This window comes from Zingiber officinale, chromosome 9A (assembly GCF_018446385.1).
Source record: "Zingiber officinale cultivar Zhangliang chromosome 9A, Zo_v1.1, whole genome shotgun sequence".
Taxonomy (NCBI): domain Eukaryota; kingdom Viridiplantae; phylum Streptophyta; class Magnoliopsida; order Zingiberales; family Zingiberaceae; genus Zingiber; species Zingiber officinale.
This window is the reverse complement of record NC_056002.1, coordinates 15472920-15490771: the sequence shown is the minus strand read 5'-3', so window position 1 is coordinate 15490771 and position 17852 is coordinate 15472920. Positions and strand designations below refer to the sequence as shown.

The 17852-nt window shown below is 38.2% G+C and overlaps 4 protein-coding genes across 4 annotated transcripts; 3 read left to right on the top strand and 1 right to left on the bottom strand.

The window, feature by feature from the left end:
- Nucleotides 1-363: 363 nt before the first annotated feature.
- On the top strand, nt 364-1550 carry LOC122019055. Its single transcript, XM_042576563.1, has 2 exons — nt 364-640; nt 847-1550. Exons 1-2 carry the CDS (start codon nt 364-366, stop codon nt 1548-1550), a joined length of 981 nt encoding a protein of 326 aa, XP_042432497.1.
- Nucleotides 1551-1887: 337 nt separating this feature from the next.
- Nucleotides 1888-6102, top strand: LOC122021756. The gene is made up of 7 exons (XM_042579908.1): nt 1888-2326; nt 3352-3429; nt 3763-3797; nt 3880-3935; nt 4701-4802; nt 4977-5061; nt 5855-6102. The coding sequence occupies exons 1-6, from the start codon at nt 1916-1918 to the stop codon at nt 5033-5035; spliced, it is 741 nt and encodes a 246-aa protein (XP_042435842.1). The 5' UTR covers nt 1888-1915; the 3' UTR covers nt 5036-5061; nt 5855-6102.
- A 2430-nt stretch (nt 6103-8532) lies between these two features.
- On the top strand, nt 8533-9037 carry LOC122018975. Its single transcript, XM_042576476.1, has one exon. The coding sequence runs from the start codon at nt 8738-8740 to the stop codon at nt 8990-8992; it is 255 nt and encodes an 84-aa protein (XP_042432410.1). The 5' UTR covers nt 8533-8737; the 3' UTR covers nt 8993-9037.
- A 291-nt stretch (nt 9038-9328) lies between these two features.
- LOC122018974 (B3 domain-containing protein Os07g0563300-like) lies at nt 9329-17215 on the bottom strand. Its single transcript, XM_042576474.1, has 13 exons — nt 16853-17215; nt 16277-16358; nt 16053-16151; nt 15158-15482; nt 14668-15079; nt 14440-14536; nt 13698-13872; nt 13237-13313; nt 12970-13018; nt 12653-12885; nt 11004-11053; nt 10444-10472; nt 9329-10250 (listed from the first exon to the last, which is right to left on the bottom strand). Exons 1-13 carry the CDS (start codon nt 17014-17016, stop codon nt 9700-9702), a joined length of 2343 nt encoding a protein of 780 aa, XP_042432408.1. The 5' UTR covers nt 17017-17215; the 3' UTR covers nt 9329-9699.
- Nucleotides 17216-17852: the final 637 nt, after the last annotated feature.

Genomic DNA, 17852 nt, shown 5'->3' with positions numbered 1-17852 from the left:
AAAACCTGACTTATTTATTTCCCAATGATCTTTAATTTGATAGTTGACTTTTGACATTGTCATAGTGAAAGAAACAAAGTTCTCTCCATGTTACTGAAACTGATACCACCGATCAGGTTCTCATCCTCACATTGACTTTTCAGCACCCAAAACTATAAAAAAAAAAAAAAAAAAAGCTGCCCACGTTACTGGTAGTCTGAAACTAGATTTGTGAGTTTGTATTAAAATCATTCTCGTTTACTTGAATGGATACAGAGACTTGGGACTCCAGCAAAGTGATGTATATTTATATGTATATATATCTTGTATCGAACACACGAGTGTGAGGAGGAGGAGGGCGAGAAGAAGAAGATCATGATGATGATGGTGATGATGATGATTAAAACTGGGTCATGCAAGGAGTTGTTGTTGTCGTCATTGCTGCTGCTGCTATGTTCAATTTTGAATAATGTTTATGGCGCGGAAGTTGCTGAGGTTTCGGGAGAGATCAGTCGATTAACGTGCAGAAACAGAGCGAGTCCTTGCTTCCTCCGGCTGATCTCTTGTCCGAGGGAGTGCCCGGAAGTGAGGCCAGAGGATCCCAGAGCTAGAGCTTGTTTCTTGGACTGCAACTCTCCCAAATGCGAAACTACTTGCCGAGGTCGGTTTGTAGTAGGAATTCTAAATGATTTTGTTTTTTTTTCTTTTTTGTAAATTCACGTGAAAATTATAAGAACAATTGAGTAGGCATCTTGATTTATTTTTTTTTTAAAAAAAAATTGAGGTTATTTTGAAATGAAGGGCAATTTTTACCCTATTTATTTTTTTAAAAAAAGAGCGAACTAATAGTTAAATAATAATTTTCAGGGCGCAAGCCGAACTGCAACGGCGTTGGCTCCGGTTGCTACGACCCTCGTTTCGTCGGCCGTGACGGCGCCATCTTCTTCTTCCACGGCGAGAAAGATCACAACTTCGCGCTCGTCTCCGACATCCACCTCCACATCAACGCTCGCTTCGTCGGCCTCCGCCCCGCCGGCCGCCCCCGCGATTTCACCTGGATCCGCGCCCTCGGCCTCCTGCACGGCCGTCACGCACTCACCATCTCAGCCACGCCAACCGCTCACTGGACCGATGACGTTGACCACCTCGCCTTCGCCCTCGACGGCGAGCCCTTCCACCTCCCCGTAGGCCACCTCTCCACGTGGAGGTCGCCCGACGGAACGCTAACGGTGGAGAGGACCGGGAGCCGGAACAGCGTCGCGGTGGCGGTCGGCGAGGTGGCGGAGGTGATGGTGAACGTTGTTCCGGTTACCGCGGAGGACGATAAGGTGCACGGGTACGGGATACCCTCCGGCGACTGCTTCGCGCACCTCGAGGTGCAGTTTAGTTTCTACGGGCTATCGCCGGAGGTCGAAGGGGTGCTGGGGCGGACGTACCGGCCGGACTTCAGGAGCACGGCGAAAGTGGGGGTGCCGATGCCGATGGTGGGCGGCGAGGACGAGTACCGGACTTCGTCGCTGGTGGCCGCCGATTGCAGTCGCTGCATCTTTGCCCCGGTGGCAGACGATTGAATGATTCGTGCTCTGTTTTCTGTGGGAATTGAAGAATCAATCACGAACTTCTTTAATTTGAGAAAAAGAAAATTGGGATTGATTCATGATTTAGTCGCCTAGTTAATGGCGATCAAAAAGAGTTTAATTTTTCAAGATTTTTCCATAATTTTCTTCATAAACAAAAATTATTCGCTGGAATTTGAAAACCGTTTCTATCTCCTCAGCTTTATCTTTGAAGAAGGTCGCTTTTCAACCGTCCGATTTGGTGTAATCCAGTTCTCTGGCGAGCCTCGTCGACAGAGACCGAACAAGATTAGTCCGACCCTATCCATTTACCTTTGATCCTTCTTCCTCCCCACTTGCTTACGAATGATCTGTCAATCATGGCCTTTCTTCTAGGTTCCCCCCTTTCTCCCCCAATTTCCAGGAGCTCCGCTCACGGTCTTCGCTTCCAAAGATGCCGGTTTTCACCAAGGTTTCTCCAGCGCCCTGTCGTTTGCTCGCTGCGGAAGCAGAAGAGTATTTATCTGCGTAGGAATGCGCGCTTCGTGAAGCATAAGCGGCAGGAGTTTCCATTTTCCGGAGGGTACTTGAAAGATTGGAGCTTGGTGAGTAAAGGACGCTTCTTTAGAGCTAACCAGGGGTTTGGTTTCAACGACGGCGGCGGTGGCGGTGGATGGGACAGGAGCTCCACCACAAGGGTGTTGGGCAATCTGGTTTTGGCTATTGGGCTGACATACCTTACCGTGACTGGGCGGCTTGGTTGGATCTTGGATGCTATCGTTTCCATCTGGGTAAGTACCTTCTCCTTTTTTGGGTGACTAGGGTTTCGTCTGGTTCTTGTTCTATTAGTTTCCCTATCATGTAGTTGTATTGATATTTAATCCAATTTGGCACTCTGTATCTACTATATTCATGACTGATTTTATCATCCAGAAATAAGAACTATTCATCTTGACTATGGAGTGAGTTAAGTGTCGATTACATGAATTTTATTCTTCCATTGAGCTCTATGCAAGCAACTATAGATTGAGATAGGAAAATTTTGTATTAGGAGATAGGAAATAAGTAAGATACTGGCAATCAATTTACTCTAGCATTAGATACTCCTCTCGTTTATTCTCAGCAAAAAGTTGACCTCCAATTAAGTACAACAACTATCATCTTATCTACATTCAGTGTGGTAAATCTTTAGTTCTCATTTTTGGGTTTCTTTTGGTGAACATGGTTTGATAGGTAATGTGATTGTCAAATTAAGAAGTTTCCTTGATGAAAAATGAGTAAGAATAGATGAACTTTATTTCTGACCAGTGTTGTAACCAGTGACTCAGATTTTTGGATAATTGATAATAAAATGTGATCCAGAGATTCCTGGATTTAAAAAGTGGTACCTTAATCTAAGTTTGTTATTATGTTCTGAGATGATGTGTTTCTTGTTACATGCTTGTAAAAGCTGGGGGACTTTGAGTCTTCTTGGACCCAGATTTATTGAAAATTTTGGATAACTGATAGCGAGACATGACTTTTTATCAAATGAACTGCTGGGATATGATACCTAAATGAAGTTGCTTGTTATTTGATATTCTAGTAAACCTACCTTCTACCTAGAGATGTTTAGCAGGACATTCAATCATTTCCCCTCCCCCCCCTTTTATCTGTATATTGGACCGGTTAAAAACATGCTTTATAAAGCTTAACAGGAAGACTAATTTCAATGAAGACCTATGACATTTTACTTGTCTCTTCATTTTATCTGGTGAATCTTTTATATCTGATTTCAAGTTTCTGAATGTATGACTGAATTGGTTCATGCCAACAGCTTCTTGCAGTTTTGTTACCTATCATAGGTTTGGCCGCTTTCCTCTGGTTCGCTGGACGCAACATAGTTCAGAGCAATGTGAGTATATTCAGTTAACTAAAAGTCTTTGTAAAACTCTCCACTCTGTTACCTTGCCGATATATTAGATAAATAAAAAAATGTCATTCGGTCACTATATTGTCATATATATTCATAATATGTGTATGCATTCAATTACTTGTAAAGTTGTTTTGAATAGCTTGAACACTGAAACTATTAGTGATTTATTAAGGTGTCAACATGTAGGACTTCTATCTTTTTCCCTTTGTAGAGTTTAAGCTTTTAAGTTTTGACTTTTTTTAAACACTCCATAGTTCAATTTTTTGAAGTCTGTCCAGAAGTTGATTTACATCTTTCCACTTCCACATGCAGTGTCCCAACTGTGGAAATGAATTTCAGATTCTGAAGTAAGCATGCCGATGGACCCATGGTTCTCTACTTTGTCATTAATCTGACATAGTGGCTAAAGTACAATGTGTTTTCTTCTAGGTCGGCTACTAAAGATGGCCCACAACTGTGCCCATTTTGTAGTCAACCATTCTCTGGTACTTTACTATCTTGATTTTAAAGCCTTATTCGTGTGATTGATTTTTCTATCATGACGGAGATTCTGTTTTCTCTTTTCTGCCTTGAGCTAGTTATTCAACAAATCTAGTTTTTGCAGAAAAGACATCCCTTTAGAATGCCTTTTAAATTGCAAATCATATATTTTCTTGTTAGTTTTCTTCCTATCTACTAATATGATGTTTATTTTTTGACCTTATGGCATGTGTTTTATCGGCTCTACTCAGCTATGATTTTTCTGCCAGCTGGGTTCATATGTTGCTCATGACCGAGGAGAGTCACTTATAGATTATGTAACTTAAGTACCATACATGAACTTCTAGTTTCAAATATGGTGTGGCCGTTTAGGTCATATGCTAGCCATCCATCAGTCACCCACATTTGTATACTACCCAATTGCATCAGTTATTACAGAAACAATTACAGTCAATTATCTTGTAACATTAATAATTGGTGACAATTGCAGGATTTAAAAATATCCTCATAACCTGAATAATTGGGTAGAATTGCAAGATTTAGAAATAATGGCTTTTAAAATTAATAATTGGAAGCACTTGTAGGGAGTATAGTCAGAATCCTTTTGAAAGTTTTTCCTGGATGAAAATATGAATTAGCCATTGATTGTTAATTTTATGGTTTCTTTAGATGAATAAAGTGAGTTTTGTCTACTGGTCGTCCATTGAAGTGTCTTTGTGCATGATTTAGGAAGCTAAGACAAGCTTTTTCTCTGATATCTGTGATTGCAGTTCAGGGTAACATATTTATAAGAGAGCCTTCAGGATTCACGTCTGACCGTTCGACAGGTTATAGACAAGCCTTCAATGGGTTCTCACCCCGAAAGGAGAAAGGTATATAGTTAATGTTTCATAGCTGCAGTTTGTTTTGTACCGACTGTTTATTATGTCGGATTACTTTCTGATGTTTATTCCGCTTTGGCTAGTGAGCTGTTTTGTAGAGTTCCTTTGTTCATAGAACATTTGCTAAAATTGTGATATTACCATTAGAATTTTTAACAACTGCAGGTAAGACCTCTTCTACCGTGGTTGTTGACATAGAAGCAGATGTTAAAGACATTGACTGATGTGTTTCTCAAACAAGATTAAAATGGTAAGAAGTCTATTAGTTTATAATGGCTGAATTCTTTCCCACATTCCTAAGGTTTTGAGAACATGGTCACTAAGTGAAAGCACTAACCTCGAAATAGATTTTTTTTTTCATGTTGGATATGTTTTAAGGTTCCGTGTAACATGCATGAGACCTGCTCCAAACTGATATTTTGCACTTCTATCGCTTTGATTGCAGCAAGCTTGAGTACCAAATATCTTATAATTTGAATGAAATGTTTCATGTTTTTTTTTTATAGTTATCAAAGTCACTTGGCTTGATATTTCTGTAAGGATTTTAGACATTTTGTATTTATTATTTCCGGAGAGATTTACGAGATACATTTTACAAGATAAAGACGAGATGCTGAAACTTGAGATGCCCCTTTCCTGTTTTGCTTCTCTCTTATATTCAAAGTAATTGTCAATGCAGTATCTCACTGAAACAATCTTATATGCGTTAGTTCATGAATTGTTTTCATAGACGTATTGGTTTACCTGGAAGTTTTTTGTCACATGTTATTGATATTAGTTTACCTACAAGTTTGGTGTCGAATCCATGATATCGAGGTCATACGACAATAATTTTACCATTGCATAAAAATAAACTGTATGTTAGATCTTGCATCCTTCCTGCTAGAGACTTAAAGTCCTTCCAACTAGATCATTTGACCATTCAATTGAGCGTATCAAGTTAACGAATCGCTTCCTCTAGTTTGACAAAGTTCTTTCTTTACGCATCATAATCTTATTATTTACAACATCCAACAATTTTTTTTTCTGTTTTTTTGATGCAGTGCTCTCGCGATTCCCATCCAAACCGGAGGACGACAACTAACAGTCAAAATAGTATCCATGACAATGAATCTTTCAGATCCTCATAGATTGTATCGAAAACAATTGTAGATCAGTGGGTAACAAAGATCACAAATGAAGATCAATGTCTGTTTACTTCAAATCCTGTAAATAGAAGTTATTATTGTGTGGTCTATAAAAATTTTGTTCTTCACATGTAATCTAAATAGTTATAGATTGAGAGACTTAATTAGTTATAGAGGAATAATGGTGCGTTTGGTTTGCAGGGATGGCTATTTTATTCCTTTTGAACTATTATTAGAGGAAATTTAATGCTAATTTTGTCTTGTTGTGTCTACTACAAATGAACAAATAAAGAAATGCAAAATTAAATCAGGGTCGGTCGGTCGGTTCCTGCATGTAATCTAAAAATAGTTGACGACGAATTTAAGAGCGCCGAGCCATGCAAATCTGTAACGTATTCAACGCGTTTACTGCATTGACTTTTATTCTTCTTCTTGTTTAGTCTTCACACGTCAAACGTTCGTGGTTTAGTTGATGAATGCCGTGTCGGAAAAAGAGGAGGCCTACGTGGTTTTGAATATTTTTGAAATTATAAATTTCGAAAGCCACACGATAAAATCTTGAGAGAGGATTTTTGGACTAGAGAGAGGATAATCCATATTATTATAGTTGGGTTGTGGTAGTGATTCAGTTATAATTGATTATAATTTTATTTTAGATTTATCTTTCCATCCAGATTATAATTTGGATTGACATTGATAGCTGAAAGCTGTCCGGAAGTTGCCCGCGATGGGCGGATGGTCGGGCTGCAAGGCATCGAGCGGGAGTGGCCTTCAAGCGGACTCTAACCGTCCACCCTAACTTAATTATAACCTAAATGAGAAGATGATCCTAAGAAGGAATCATAACCAAATTACGACTAATCACAATTATATTATGAACCATACCCCTCGTTTTTAATAATATAAAATAGCATTTCAGCATGTTTCTCATTCTGAAATTATTTTTATTCCAACATTATTTTTTAATATGCGGTGTGTTAAAATAATTATTTTTATTTAGTTAAAAAAAATTATATATAAAGCTTTTTATAAATTTCTTTTATCACTTGATCAGAATCATTTCAACAACATGATTATTTTTTTTTAAAAAATAGTTGCTATAATAGTTTTAATGTGATTTTGATTAAGTTTATTTTTTTTAATCAAATTGATAAAGATTTTTTAATATAAAATACTTAATTATGTATGGTATTTTAGTTTTTTAATATAAAATACTTTTATCGTATTTTGAGAATGAGAAATATATTAGTGTAAGTTTGATTTTTTTTAATAAAAAATTTATTTTGATAATTCTAATAATTTGGGTCGTTTTTAAATTTATTTCCTAAAATTTAAAATGTAGCATGAGAATAAAAGGATAATAAATTTAAATAAGTTAAATTACTATTCATACCTTAAAATCTAATTTCCTTATTTTGGATGGAACTAATTTAGCGTATAATTTACTAAAATTATAAATAATGCAACATGAAACTAAATGAATTATAAATCGATAAATTACTGACAAATATTTTAGTAGGCGAACCAGGGACCTAATATCGAAAAAGAAAAAAAAAGAAATTATAAATCAACAAAATATAATTATTCTGTTGTATAGTTTATTTTTGACTTATTTTTATTAGCTGCGATTAATTACTTCAATTAATTGTAGAAAGCAAGTATAAAAACAAAGAGTGTTAGTCGGCAACGAAAGATAAATATTAATATCCATCAGATAACGACGGCGGCGACGAAAGGTGGCCAACGGTGATCATGGCGTCACCTACGCTGCATGGCCAAGTTCCTGATAGAAACAGAGGGAGGAAGGATGAAGAAAGAAAGAACATAATAATAATAATTTGGAAATATTATATTTTGCTAGTGATTCGTGTGATTATAATATCAGATATGGTAAATCTTAATGGATTCAAATCAATCTGAGATTACTATCCATTATTTAATCTTCTTCAATTCTCGTGTGTTGCCACCTATAAATTAAATAGAGTAGAGTAAGAGGAGTCGTAATTAAGAATTAAATAATCTAGATATTGATTAGAGAGTGGATATGCTGCGTCTCAAGGTGGCGCTCGCCGCCTCAGCGGTGGTGGTGGCGACGGCAGCGGTGCAACTTGGAGATGGAGGACTGTCTTCCATACGACGACGACTGATGGCGACCGAGGTGGGTGAACGGCTGGCCGGCTGGTTCACGCCGCCCTACATCTACGTCCTTCTCAACGCCATCATCCTGTCCATCGCGGCGTTGGACTTGTTCATGCGGCTGCCGTCGGATCCTGCGGCGGATTTTGGGACAGAGCACGCGCGGGGGGCGGCGGTGGAGTGGAGCGGGGAGGAGATGAAGGAGGTCGCGTGGGAGGGGAAGGACGAGGACTCGGTGGAGGCGGAGAGGTTGAGTGGGCCGACGGAGCTGCCGACGGGATCGCCGGAGGAGCTTCCGGTGGAGGCGGACCTAAGCCTCGAATCGGATTTTGGGACAGAGCATGCGTGGTGGGCGGCGGTGGAGTGGAGCGGGGAGGAGATGAAGGAGGTCGCGTGGGCGGGGAAGGACGCGGACCCGGTGGAGGAGGAGAGGTTGCCGATGGGATCGCCGGAGGAGTTGCCGGTTGTGATCCCGTTCGGCTACCGGCGGAACGGCAAATCCGAATCCAACATTTGTAATTCATTATTTATTATTTTTCTTTTCCAACACCGATCAGCGGCACAATCGTAATTATCTAGTGTACAGATAAGGCGGCGCGGAGGAAGAGACGGAAGCCGAGGCTGCCGCCGGCGGACTCTCTGGAGTCGATTTGGCTGGCGATCATGGAGGGCCGCGGCGGATCACGGAGGACCGCCCGCGACGACGACAACGTGCAGGCGGCGACGACCGAGAAGGCGTCGTCGGAGATAAAATCTCTGCAGGCGGCGACCGAGCTGCGGAGGGATTCGTGGCTGGAGAAGGAGGAGCTCAACCGGCGGGTGGAGGAGTTCATCAAGAAGTTCAACGACGAGATGCGGCTTCAGCACCAGCGATCGATGCAGCAGTACGTGGACATGATCAATCGCGGCTGTGCTTGATTATTTTATTTGTGAATAATACAACTAATCGAATTATATTGTGAATATATAAAATTATATAGACAAGTTTTTTTTTTTTAACTTGCTTGGATGCTTTCTTTTGATGTTCTAAAGAATTTAATATGATTTTTTTTGGAAAAAAAAATTAAGAAAACTTTTATTCTTCTTATATGGGCCTCATCTCATTTCCTTCTGCAGTAGAAATCACCAGTAGAAATCACAACCAAATAACAAGAAAAAGGCTGGAAAAACTAAAATGAAAGTGTAGCATCATAGATTACGCTGACTTCATCACTCTTCTTATAATCCGTCTTCAAGTTATACGAAGAAGAAAGGTAAATCACAAAATTAACTCATAGCCAACTGTGAAATAACTAGGGAGTGAACGAAATTTTTCCTCCAAACCATCCCACCGCAGAAAAAAAAAACTAAAATGAAAGGACCTTCCCACAGTTGCTAACGATTACACGGGACAAAATAGTATGAAGCTCCTTACCATTAGTTATGTAAGAAGAAAAAACTAAATAAAGGAGGTTGATGTATACGTTAATGTAACTTGCCTGAGCACTGCACATCAGTTTGCAAACCAGCAAGCAAACTGTGAGACGTTGATGTTGGCCATGAAATTGCCTACTTGGCTATGGCAATCCCTCACTTTAGTTTGGCATCGTCTCACCACCTTGTTACTTCCATCTTCTCCGTAAGTCTCAGTAGGGTACCAGTGTCACAGTTTGCTGTAGGGTTGATGGTTCTTCCTCCCGCTCCGGCTGGATGTTCAAGTCAATCTGGGTGATCTTGAGAGGCGGCGATGCGGATATTTCTGTATCGACATTTGTGGTTCCTTTCAGAGAGGGAATCTCATCACTTGGGCTTGCACCAGTTGATCGTGGATCATTAGTCCTTGCTTCTGGTAAAACATCGGATGGTGGGATGGTTGATGGCGGTTGCTTCTCTGAAATCTCAAGTTCCTTTTCAGACTGACGCTTCTCGCGCAGCGTTTTGAACCTGCGTCTCACGGTGAGGCAGACGTTGCAATTGCACTCTGGCTTGTGCTTGGGGCCCTTACCGCTAGGAGGCTGTATACAAACAATGCATGAACAGCCAGGCTTGTGCCGAGGATGCTTAGTCGTTGGTTGGGATGCTGGAAGGTTTTCGCCAATAGCAAGACTCGCAAGTGCAGCAAGACGATCAGACACTTCAACATTGTCCTTCTGTGCCTTTGCCTTGCCCCTCTTGGAACCACCTGCTACACATTGAACTATCTTACAGAAATGTTAAACAGAATTAGCCTTACATACCTCAGCACCAAAACACACCTTAACAATAATTAGCAGAATATATTCTTTAATGTGCATGAAAAATCTAACGATGACAAATTGGAAGGTGCAACCTTCCTGTCAAAAAAGATATTAACCTTCCTGTCGAAAAAAGATATTATTATTTTGACGCACCTGATTCTTGAGCAGCAATGCAAGCTGACCTGCACACATTGGAAGATAGAAGTTATGAACAGTTAATTAAAGAGGATTGAACAATAGTTGACGTGCATAACCTTCTGGTGAATCAACAAAAGTACGTTGCTAATTAATTATGCTTAGACAAATTCTGGAACATGAATTCTAATGACAAATTTCAAACTGATCCATATGGTATCTGCTATTTGTTCTGGCAATAGCAGATTAGGTTTGAACAAAGTGCTAGTATCAGCCACTGTTGAACAAGGTTGTTTATAGATCTTTTGTCAATTCAAATACTCAATCGGAGAACTAAACTCCTAGGTCGCCGCTTCCCATGAGTTGGCAATTTCTTAAAAGCTTGGGACAAACATATTTGCATGGCTTTTGTTAATCCAAATAATCAATTAGCAATTCATCAAGTGGGTTTCAGTTCTTATATAGACTATTTTTCAACAAACTTTGAACTTATAACATATTCACTCAGTTTGAGGGTATGTTAAAAGCCACTTATGACCATTATGTATAAAATGAGGAAAATGTGCTAGAAAGAATACCCAGCTTGATTTGAGGTCAAGTATGGCATCTTCCCGAGTATAGGTGCTTCCTGTCCAAGACAAAAAAAAAAAAATAGTTTCATGCAAAATAGTAAACAAGGACAAAAAGTTTAAAGAAGGTCTAAGTTCAGCACGACAAAAGCGGAGTGCAGTCTTAAAAAGAGGGGAAAAAACAAAATGCTTTACATTTGTCAGAACTATCTTCGAAAAGAAATGCGATGGAAGGTTCAGCTAAAAAAATTAGTTAATGTACTGTATTAAGATTAAATCAGTGTTAATGTAATCAAGCTATAGCAGTAATTGCACAATGAGTTTAAACCAAAAAATAATTGCTATAATTGCCAAAGAATTGAGTTTTTATTTTGCCCTGCACAAGAATTAGTACATCTGCAAAGCATGAAGATGGAATTGCATACTGAATAGGTGATGGATGATATACCAAAACTCAAAACAAGGAAAGGATACAACAACACCAACCAAACCTTATCCCACTAGGTGGAGTCAGCTAGATGAATCCTTTTATGTCATTGGGCTCTATCCCCTACTATATCATCATCTGTACTTAAATAAATTTTATCTTGTTTTATTGTTGCTCTTCCTTTTCATGGTTTGATATGTGTATTTATCATAATTTCACATTGCCAACAGTATATAATGTGATGAAATACCAAAACTCAAAACAAGGAAAAGATACAACAACCAAATCTTATCCCACTATGTGTGCTCGGCTATATAGATTCGTCTATGTCATTAGGCTCTATCCCATACTATATCATCATCTATACTTAAATAAATTTTATCTAGTGTTATTGTTGTTAACTAAATTTTTTTTTTTTTGTCTTCCTCTTTCTTGTTTGATGTGCATATTTATCATAGTTTCACATCGCCTAACTGGAGCATTTATTGATCGTCTAAGTACATGTTCATACCATCAAATCAAGGAAAGGATACAACATATAAAAAGGAACAAAAATGCTTCAGAAAATAATATAATAGGTCATGAATAAAAGCATCAGAACGAACACTGAAAGAGAGTAATTAAAGTAGCCCCTTTGAAATAGCAAATTAAAAGCCAAATTCAGTCTCATAGTTAGTATAATGGAGGAGTGAATGATGAAACTGAAAGAGGGAAAACTAGGTTAGTTTAATTGCATTTTGATAAATGCTCTATTGTTGTATTGCTTATTGGCCATTTATGTATCTAATAGTATTGTTTCTCGGACTGTTAGATGTCTGACATAACTGACAGAGTCAGGCACTTAATGATTGGACTAGGTTAGTTATGTTTTACTGGATAGAAGGTGAATTAATTAGGAAAAGAGAAATATCCATGTGATCTAACTAAAACTATCTGTAGCACTTGAGCCACGTCAAAACAGTGCTAAAGAACACAAACTTCACTGATTGGATAATGGCTCACTTAAGCAGATAAAGATGCACCCAATGGATACTCACTACATGACTATTATAAATGTGGGCATACGGAAAAATTGTTACAAATGACTAAACGTGTAAAATGAACAAGGAAGCCAAAGAATGGGACAGGGAATAAAAACCTCAAAATCTAATATGGTTAACCTCATGACAGGATTTAAAAGTTAAATATCAGCATTGCAATTATAACATGGTGGATACGTTAAGTTGTTCACCTCATATTCCTCAAACTCATGGCCTTCAATAACAACAATGCTAGGAGAAGAATTTGGAGGTGGATGGAGCAATTTTTGAGCCTCTTCCCATGTTAGTTTCAAATCCATGGATTCCTCATTTTCGATTCTAAGGCGTTTATTCTTTGAGCCAAGTGTTTTGGCTTTCCTCTTGCTAGGAACAGGAAGTGACCTGGAAATAGACACATCCTTTTGTATAGGCCAGGTAGACTGATCTGTTGCATTGACCAAATCGAACAATCATATGATACTTTATATTTGAAAAACATCTAGAGGGAAAACAACATTTTTCTCATTACCTTCTGGTGGTGATGGCAAATCATTGCCAGAATTGTGTGTTTTAGGATCCTGCAGTTTACAAAGTCTGAATTAAGATTTCAAGATGTAAATCATTCAAATTGAGGCATTGACAAAACATTTAAATGGAAGGTTCTATGAGCATAGAAGACATCGGTAATGTCTATACATATTTATACATAAAGAACACAGGATTTCTCCATTTTGTAACCTAGATAATCCTTGACAAGCAAATATGTTTAAGAAATGACAATATTTGACTAACCAACCTGTTCATTAGAGTTGCTAGAAGCCTTTCTAAATCCCATGACAAGCTTTCCTTCTGGATCTATCCTACTAAATGTAACTGCAGAAACACATTTAGTTTCAAACGCACAGAAAAGATGTCCCTACATGTAATTGTAAAATTACACTTGTATGTATAACCAGCACAGCCTTCATATTAGAAGTGAAAATAACAATATAACTAAAAACTAAAACCATTTAGAGAAACAACTTCCAAATTGTTACTTGATATCTCTGTCAGAATTGTTTATGACTGGTGGTAAAAGCTGTTAATTAAACTAATGAATTAAATTCCCATGGCAAATGGAAAGGACAAATAAAGAAATATGTATATCCATTGATTTTAAGGAATGACATTGATTATCGAGAAGAGTTTTTGGAAGCATCTATTAGCAAGTTTTGCAAAGAAAAGATTGGTCAACATGCAATTTAGCTTGAACAATACCTGTGTCACCTGCTTGCAGTTGCATTGCCTGAATACAAGGAGTAACCCCTTCCAATACATACATCCTGCTGTTGTTGTTAGGCCAAAATCGAAATTGGAATGTCCAATTCCTTCCACTTGTATCCTGAACTTTTAATGGAAGTCCTTCAGGCTGAGAAATTGTAGGGAAGTATACCTGTGCAAAAACATCACCCATCAGAAGACTCACAGAACGATAGACATATAAATAGTACTCTAAATGAGAATCTTCATGTGAATGAAATAGTTGACATACAAGAAACATTTTTTACAAATGCATTTAAGTTGCAAGTACCAAGGTAGTAAGTCTCAACAAGTTGACTAGAGATGCAGTATAATCCATGCAAAGTTGAAGCCGGCATAGAATTACTATCATCCAAAAGTTCCTCAAAATGTATAACCACTTAACTTCAAAAGAGCAATGGAGCACAATTTGTAAATCAAACTATTTGATGGATCAGTAACTCGGATATTCATAATCCAATCCCAAGACAATTAATAGGTGGATAACATGTGAACAATATGGATAGATAATTTAATCACTTGGTGAGAATCACATTCCTCTATCCTTATCAGATTTAATCAATCTCACCCTTCATTTAAAAATCAATCATTCTTGCCAATATTAACTTTAGAAGTACAAGGAGGAATACTTAATTCATAAAATTTAGGGATAGTGTTGCAGAAGTTTCTAAACTAAATATTTAAAAGCTGAAGGAGTCACCTCTGCACATTTCTTGGGTAACACAAGCCGTCCAATCCGGGCAACATCACTAGCAGTTAGCATCTTCTCAAACAAGGGAGTGATGATGGTTTGTGAACTTGCAATAGTCAAGTAATACTTCCAGTAAAAGTTATGGGAAGGGAGGAACGTCATAAATGGGAAAATCGAGGTAAGAAGAACAATGCAACCAAAACTTTCAAACAAAGAATAAAAGAAATGGAAGGATACCTTCCAGATATTTGTTGTAGATCTTGATCTGTTATCGTAGGCCAATATCGAGGAAGTAATTGTGTTCGTGGAAAGGCATCACCTTTAGTTCTTCCATTGCGCATTTGAACTTGCAATCCAGCTTCAGTGATATGCGGAGGGCACAGCTGGCTTGATAATGGAGAAGTTACTTGAGCTAGTGGCTGATTTGCTGGAAGAGTAATTGGACCTTTTGCTCCATGTGATGATGAAAAGGGAACAGGTAGTCCAACAACAAGAGATGAGTCTTCTTTTGCGACAGGTGATGTTTGCAAATTGATTGGTAGTGGATGCAAATTGGAAGATGGGTTTGGTTTTGTTTCAATTTTAAATCCAGAACTGGTTGAAGGGTCCATAGATACCAGTTTCCTTGTAGAATTTGGATCATTTTCTCCTACAAGAAGACATGAGTTTGACAAATATTAGGATTGCTTACTCTAGTATTTGCTGTAAGAAGGAAATGAGTACAAACCTGTGTTCCCATGAGCGTATCTATCTTGTGAAATGTTGTTAACGCTGCCAGAAATTACTCTCTCAGGCTCAAAGTTTTTTTCATGTGCTGATATATAGTGTCGCCTCCCTGGTGTCAACCTTTCAATGCTACAAGGCCTGTCAAACTCATATGATAGTCTTTGTTGCAAATCAGACTGCATATTTGTCATATTCCACATATGTGGAGCTTGACGCCATTGCCCAGAAAATGGAGTGGTAACTGATTTCCAGGGTTTAGCAGATGAATCTCTCCTTTCAGATACATGTTGCATAAGCATAGAAGGAGAAGACATTTGATTTGGTGTCTAGAAACATATTAGTAGCAAGAAAATCAAGGAGTCAAATAGGTGGACAAAAGTGTGATGTATCTAAAACAATTGTTAATGGATACCTATATTTGCAGCTATCGCGGTAGGGAATTAGAACAAACATCAGCATAATATAAATAAATAAAAGTACAGTGTTAATAGCTCAAATTTGGTTCAGTTAAATACAACTGAATGAAATCGTAACCTGCACATAGAATAGAATCACATGACACCAATTTAACCAAATTAACAAATATATCTCAAGGCTTTCACTTTTAAAGTGAAAACAGACAGAAGCAATTACACCATTACAGAGTGTCCCAGTTAATCGCACTAATTCTCAATTTCATTACATGCTCCTATACCATTATAATGTCTAATAAAAAATTATACCAACAAAAGTTCCAAACAATATAATTTGTAGATAAAGACTAAGAAGGTTTTAATCCACGATATGCTGTCATGCACTCAACTAATTTAATACTGCTGTTAGTCGAAGAATAGGATGGTCAAACTGAGAAAGTATTGCATGACATTGACAGAGTGAGGGTGAGTTCTGCCGCTCACCTTTGGAAGAGATTTAGTGGCGCATGCAATGCACTCAACTCCTCCAGCGTCAAGATAAATATAAGTTTGAGCTGACACTATACACCCGCAATGCAACCGCTGCAAATAGGACAATTAATAAGGTATACACAACACAGCCACAAAGGGCGATTTTGCATTCATGTGAACAGATGAGTAGCATGGTAATAAAACTAGTTAGAATCAAAACAGAGTTCCTCTCTAACCTTGCGGCATGTCTCACAGTTTCTCCAACCAGTAACACCAGAATGAAACGTCTCGCAGAAAGTACCTTGCTCAAATGCACTTCTACAGTAGCAAATAGATATGATTCAATATACGGGGGCGAATTAATCGGAGAGTAAATTAGAAACATTGAACTCTTTTCTATATATATATATATATACATCATGTATGACTCATCCCAAGAAGAAAAAGGCATCCGTTTAGATCTTTATCCACGATAATTCATGCGGTATTAAACATAAAAAAAAAAGCATTTTAAAAAATAAAGTCAAACATGTAATTCGCACGGTCGCAGTAGTAGAACTCACATTCAGCAAGCGTGAATCACATAGACCGAACGGAAGGATAGAAGATTCGTTAGAGAGAACAACAGAAGCTGCCTCAATCGCTCGCTGTAAAACCAAACCCGATCACCTCAAGGCCCAAATTCGAATGAAAAAACGACCCATTTATGCTAACACGGAGACAATACTTTTTTTAATAAAAAAATGGGGTAAACTAGTGCAAGGAAGCTTAAGGATTGGGGAATCAAGCAAGAGAGAAGGGAAGGGCAGTACGAGCAGCGGCCGCAAAGCTCCGCGATCTCTCCGGAGCGGAGGCGCCACCCCTTCTTCCTCGGCGGCTGGTGATCCGCTACGATTTCCTTGCACTGGGAGTTGAAGCAGATCTTGGTCGCTGGCGGCGCCGCCGCGGACGCCGAATTAGAAACAGGCGCAGACATGGAGACGAGGAAATGGGCATGTAGATTGAAAATCCCAAACCCTACTCTTGAGCTCGCAATCCGGAGCCACGACTCCTCGAATCGGAAGCCAGTGGAGCGGCGAAGGAGAGAGTGGGCGACTTCGATCGAAGGGTAGACGCGGGAGCGATCGAGGAGGCGCAGGAAGAGGGAGATGTGGATTGAGACATGTAACGTAAAATACTACGTGAATTCGGTGAGCGGAGGCTGTAAATAAACCTAGTTTGGTTGGAGAAAATTGCCTTTCACCCCCTGTATTTTCCATCTTTTTAAAAATATTCTTAACATTTTAAAGATTTTTTCATCCTTTTGTCGTAAACAATGTCTAACTCTTTAATTACTGAAAATTATCAGTGTTAATTAGAATTAGAATTAATTTAATTAAAAATTACATCCTTTTATTTGTTCATATAGCATCCTTGTATTTAACATGAGTACCCTTATAATTCTTAAATCGCACATAATTCCACCTCCAAATTACTCCTAGTGTTTTTAAATTTTTCACCTTACCTCAATTAAATAATATGCAATGTTCCGTTTTTTTTATTTAAAGTATACCGATGAGTATATAAATTATTTACTGTATTATTATTTTATTAGACAACTCAATGATATTAATAACCGTGCAGTAAAATAATAAGAGTTTAGAAATTCTAATATTTGAACAAAATAAAAAATAAAATATATCTTTTTTTTGTTGATATGGATATGATGATAAAAACATGGTGAGGGTTATTTATAGAAAGTATTATAGTAAATATTCAGCACTACCTTATTGCTTGAAGCTATAAATATTCTTCGAACGAAATTCAACGTCA

What these genes read in the sequence shown, in the direction of transcription:
- LOC122018975 (XM_042576476.1), top strand. Translation starts at nt 8,738, where the DNA reads ATGGAGGGCCGCGGCGGATCACGGAGGACCGCCCGCGACGACGACAAC.
- LOC122019055 (XM_042576563.1), top strand. Translation starts at nt 364, where the DNA reads ATGGTGATGATGATGATTAAAACTGGGTCATGCAAGGAGTTGTTGTTG. An exon ending in ATGCGAAACTACTTGCCGAG is followed by an intron (nt 641 to 846) that starts GTCGGTTTGTAG and finishes AATAATTTTCAG; the next exon opens with GGCGCAAGCCGAACTGCAAC.
- LOC122021756 (XM_042579908.1), top strand. Translation starts at nt 1,916, where the DNA reads ATGGCCTTTCTTCTAGGTTCCCCCCTTTCTCCCCCAATTTCCAGGAGC. An exon ending in ATGCTATCGTTTCCATCTGG is followed by an intron (nt 2,327 to 3,351) that starts GTAAGTACCTTC and finishes TCATGCCAACAG; the next exon opens with CTTCTTGCAGTTTTGTTACC. An exon ending in TTGTAGTCAACCATTCTCTG is followed by an intron (nt 3,936 to 4,700) that starts GTACTTTACTAT and finishes CTGTGATTGCAG; the next exon opens with TTCAGGGTAACATATTTATA.
- LOC122018974 (XM_042576474.1), bottom strand. Translation starts at nt 17,016, where the DNA reads ATGTCTGCGCCTGTTTCTAATTCGGCGTCCGCGGCGGCGCCGCCAGCG. An exon ending in GAGCTTTGCGGCCGCTGCTC is followed by an intron (nt 16,359 to 16,852) that starts GTACTGCCCTTC and finishes TTGCTACTGTAG; the next exon opens with AAGTGCATTTGAGCAAGGTA. An exon ending in ACTGCAAGCAGGTGACACAG is followed by an intron (nt 13,314 to 13,697) that starts GTATTGTTCAAG and finishes GTGTTTCTGCAG; the next exon opens with TTACATTTAGTAGGATAGAT.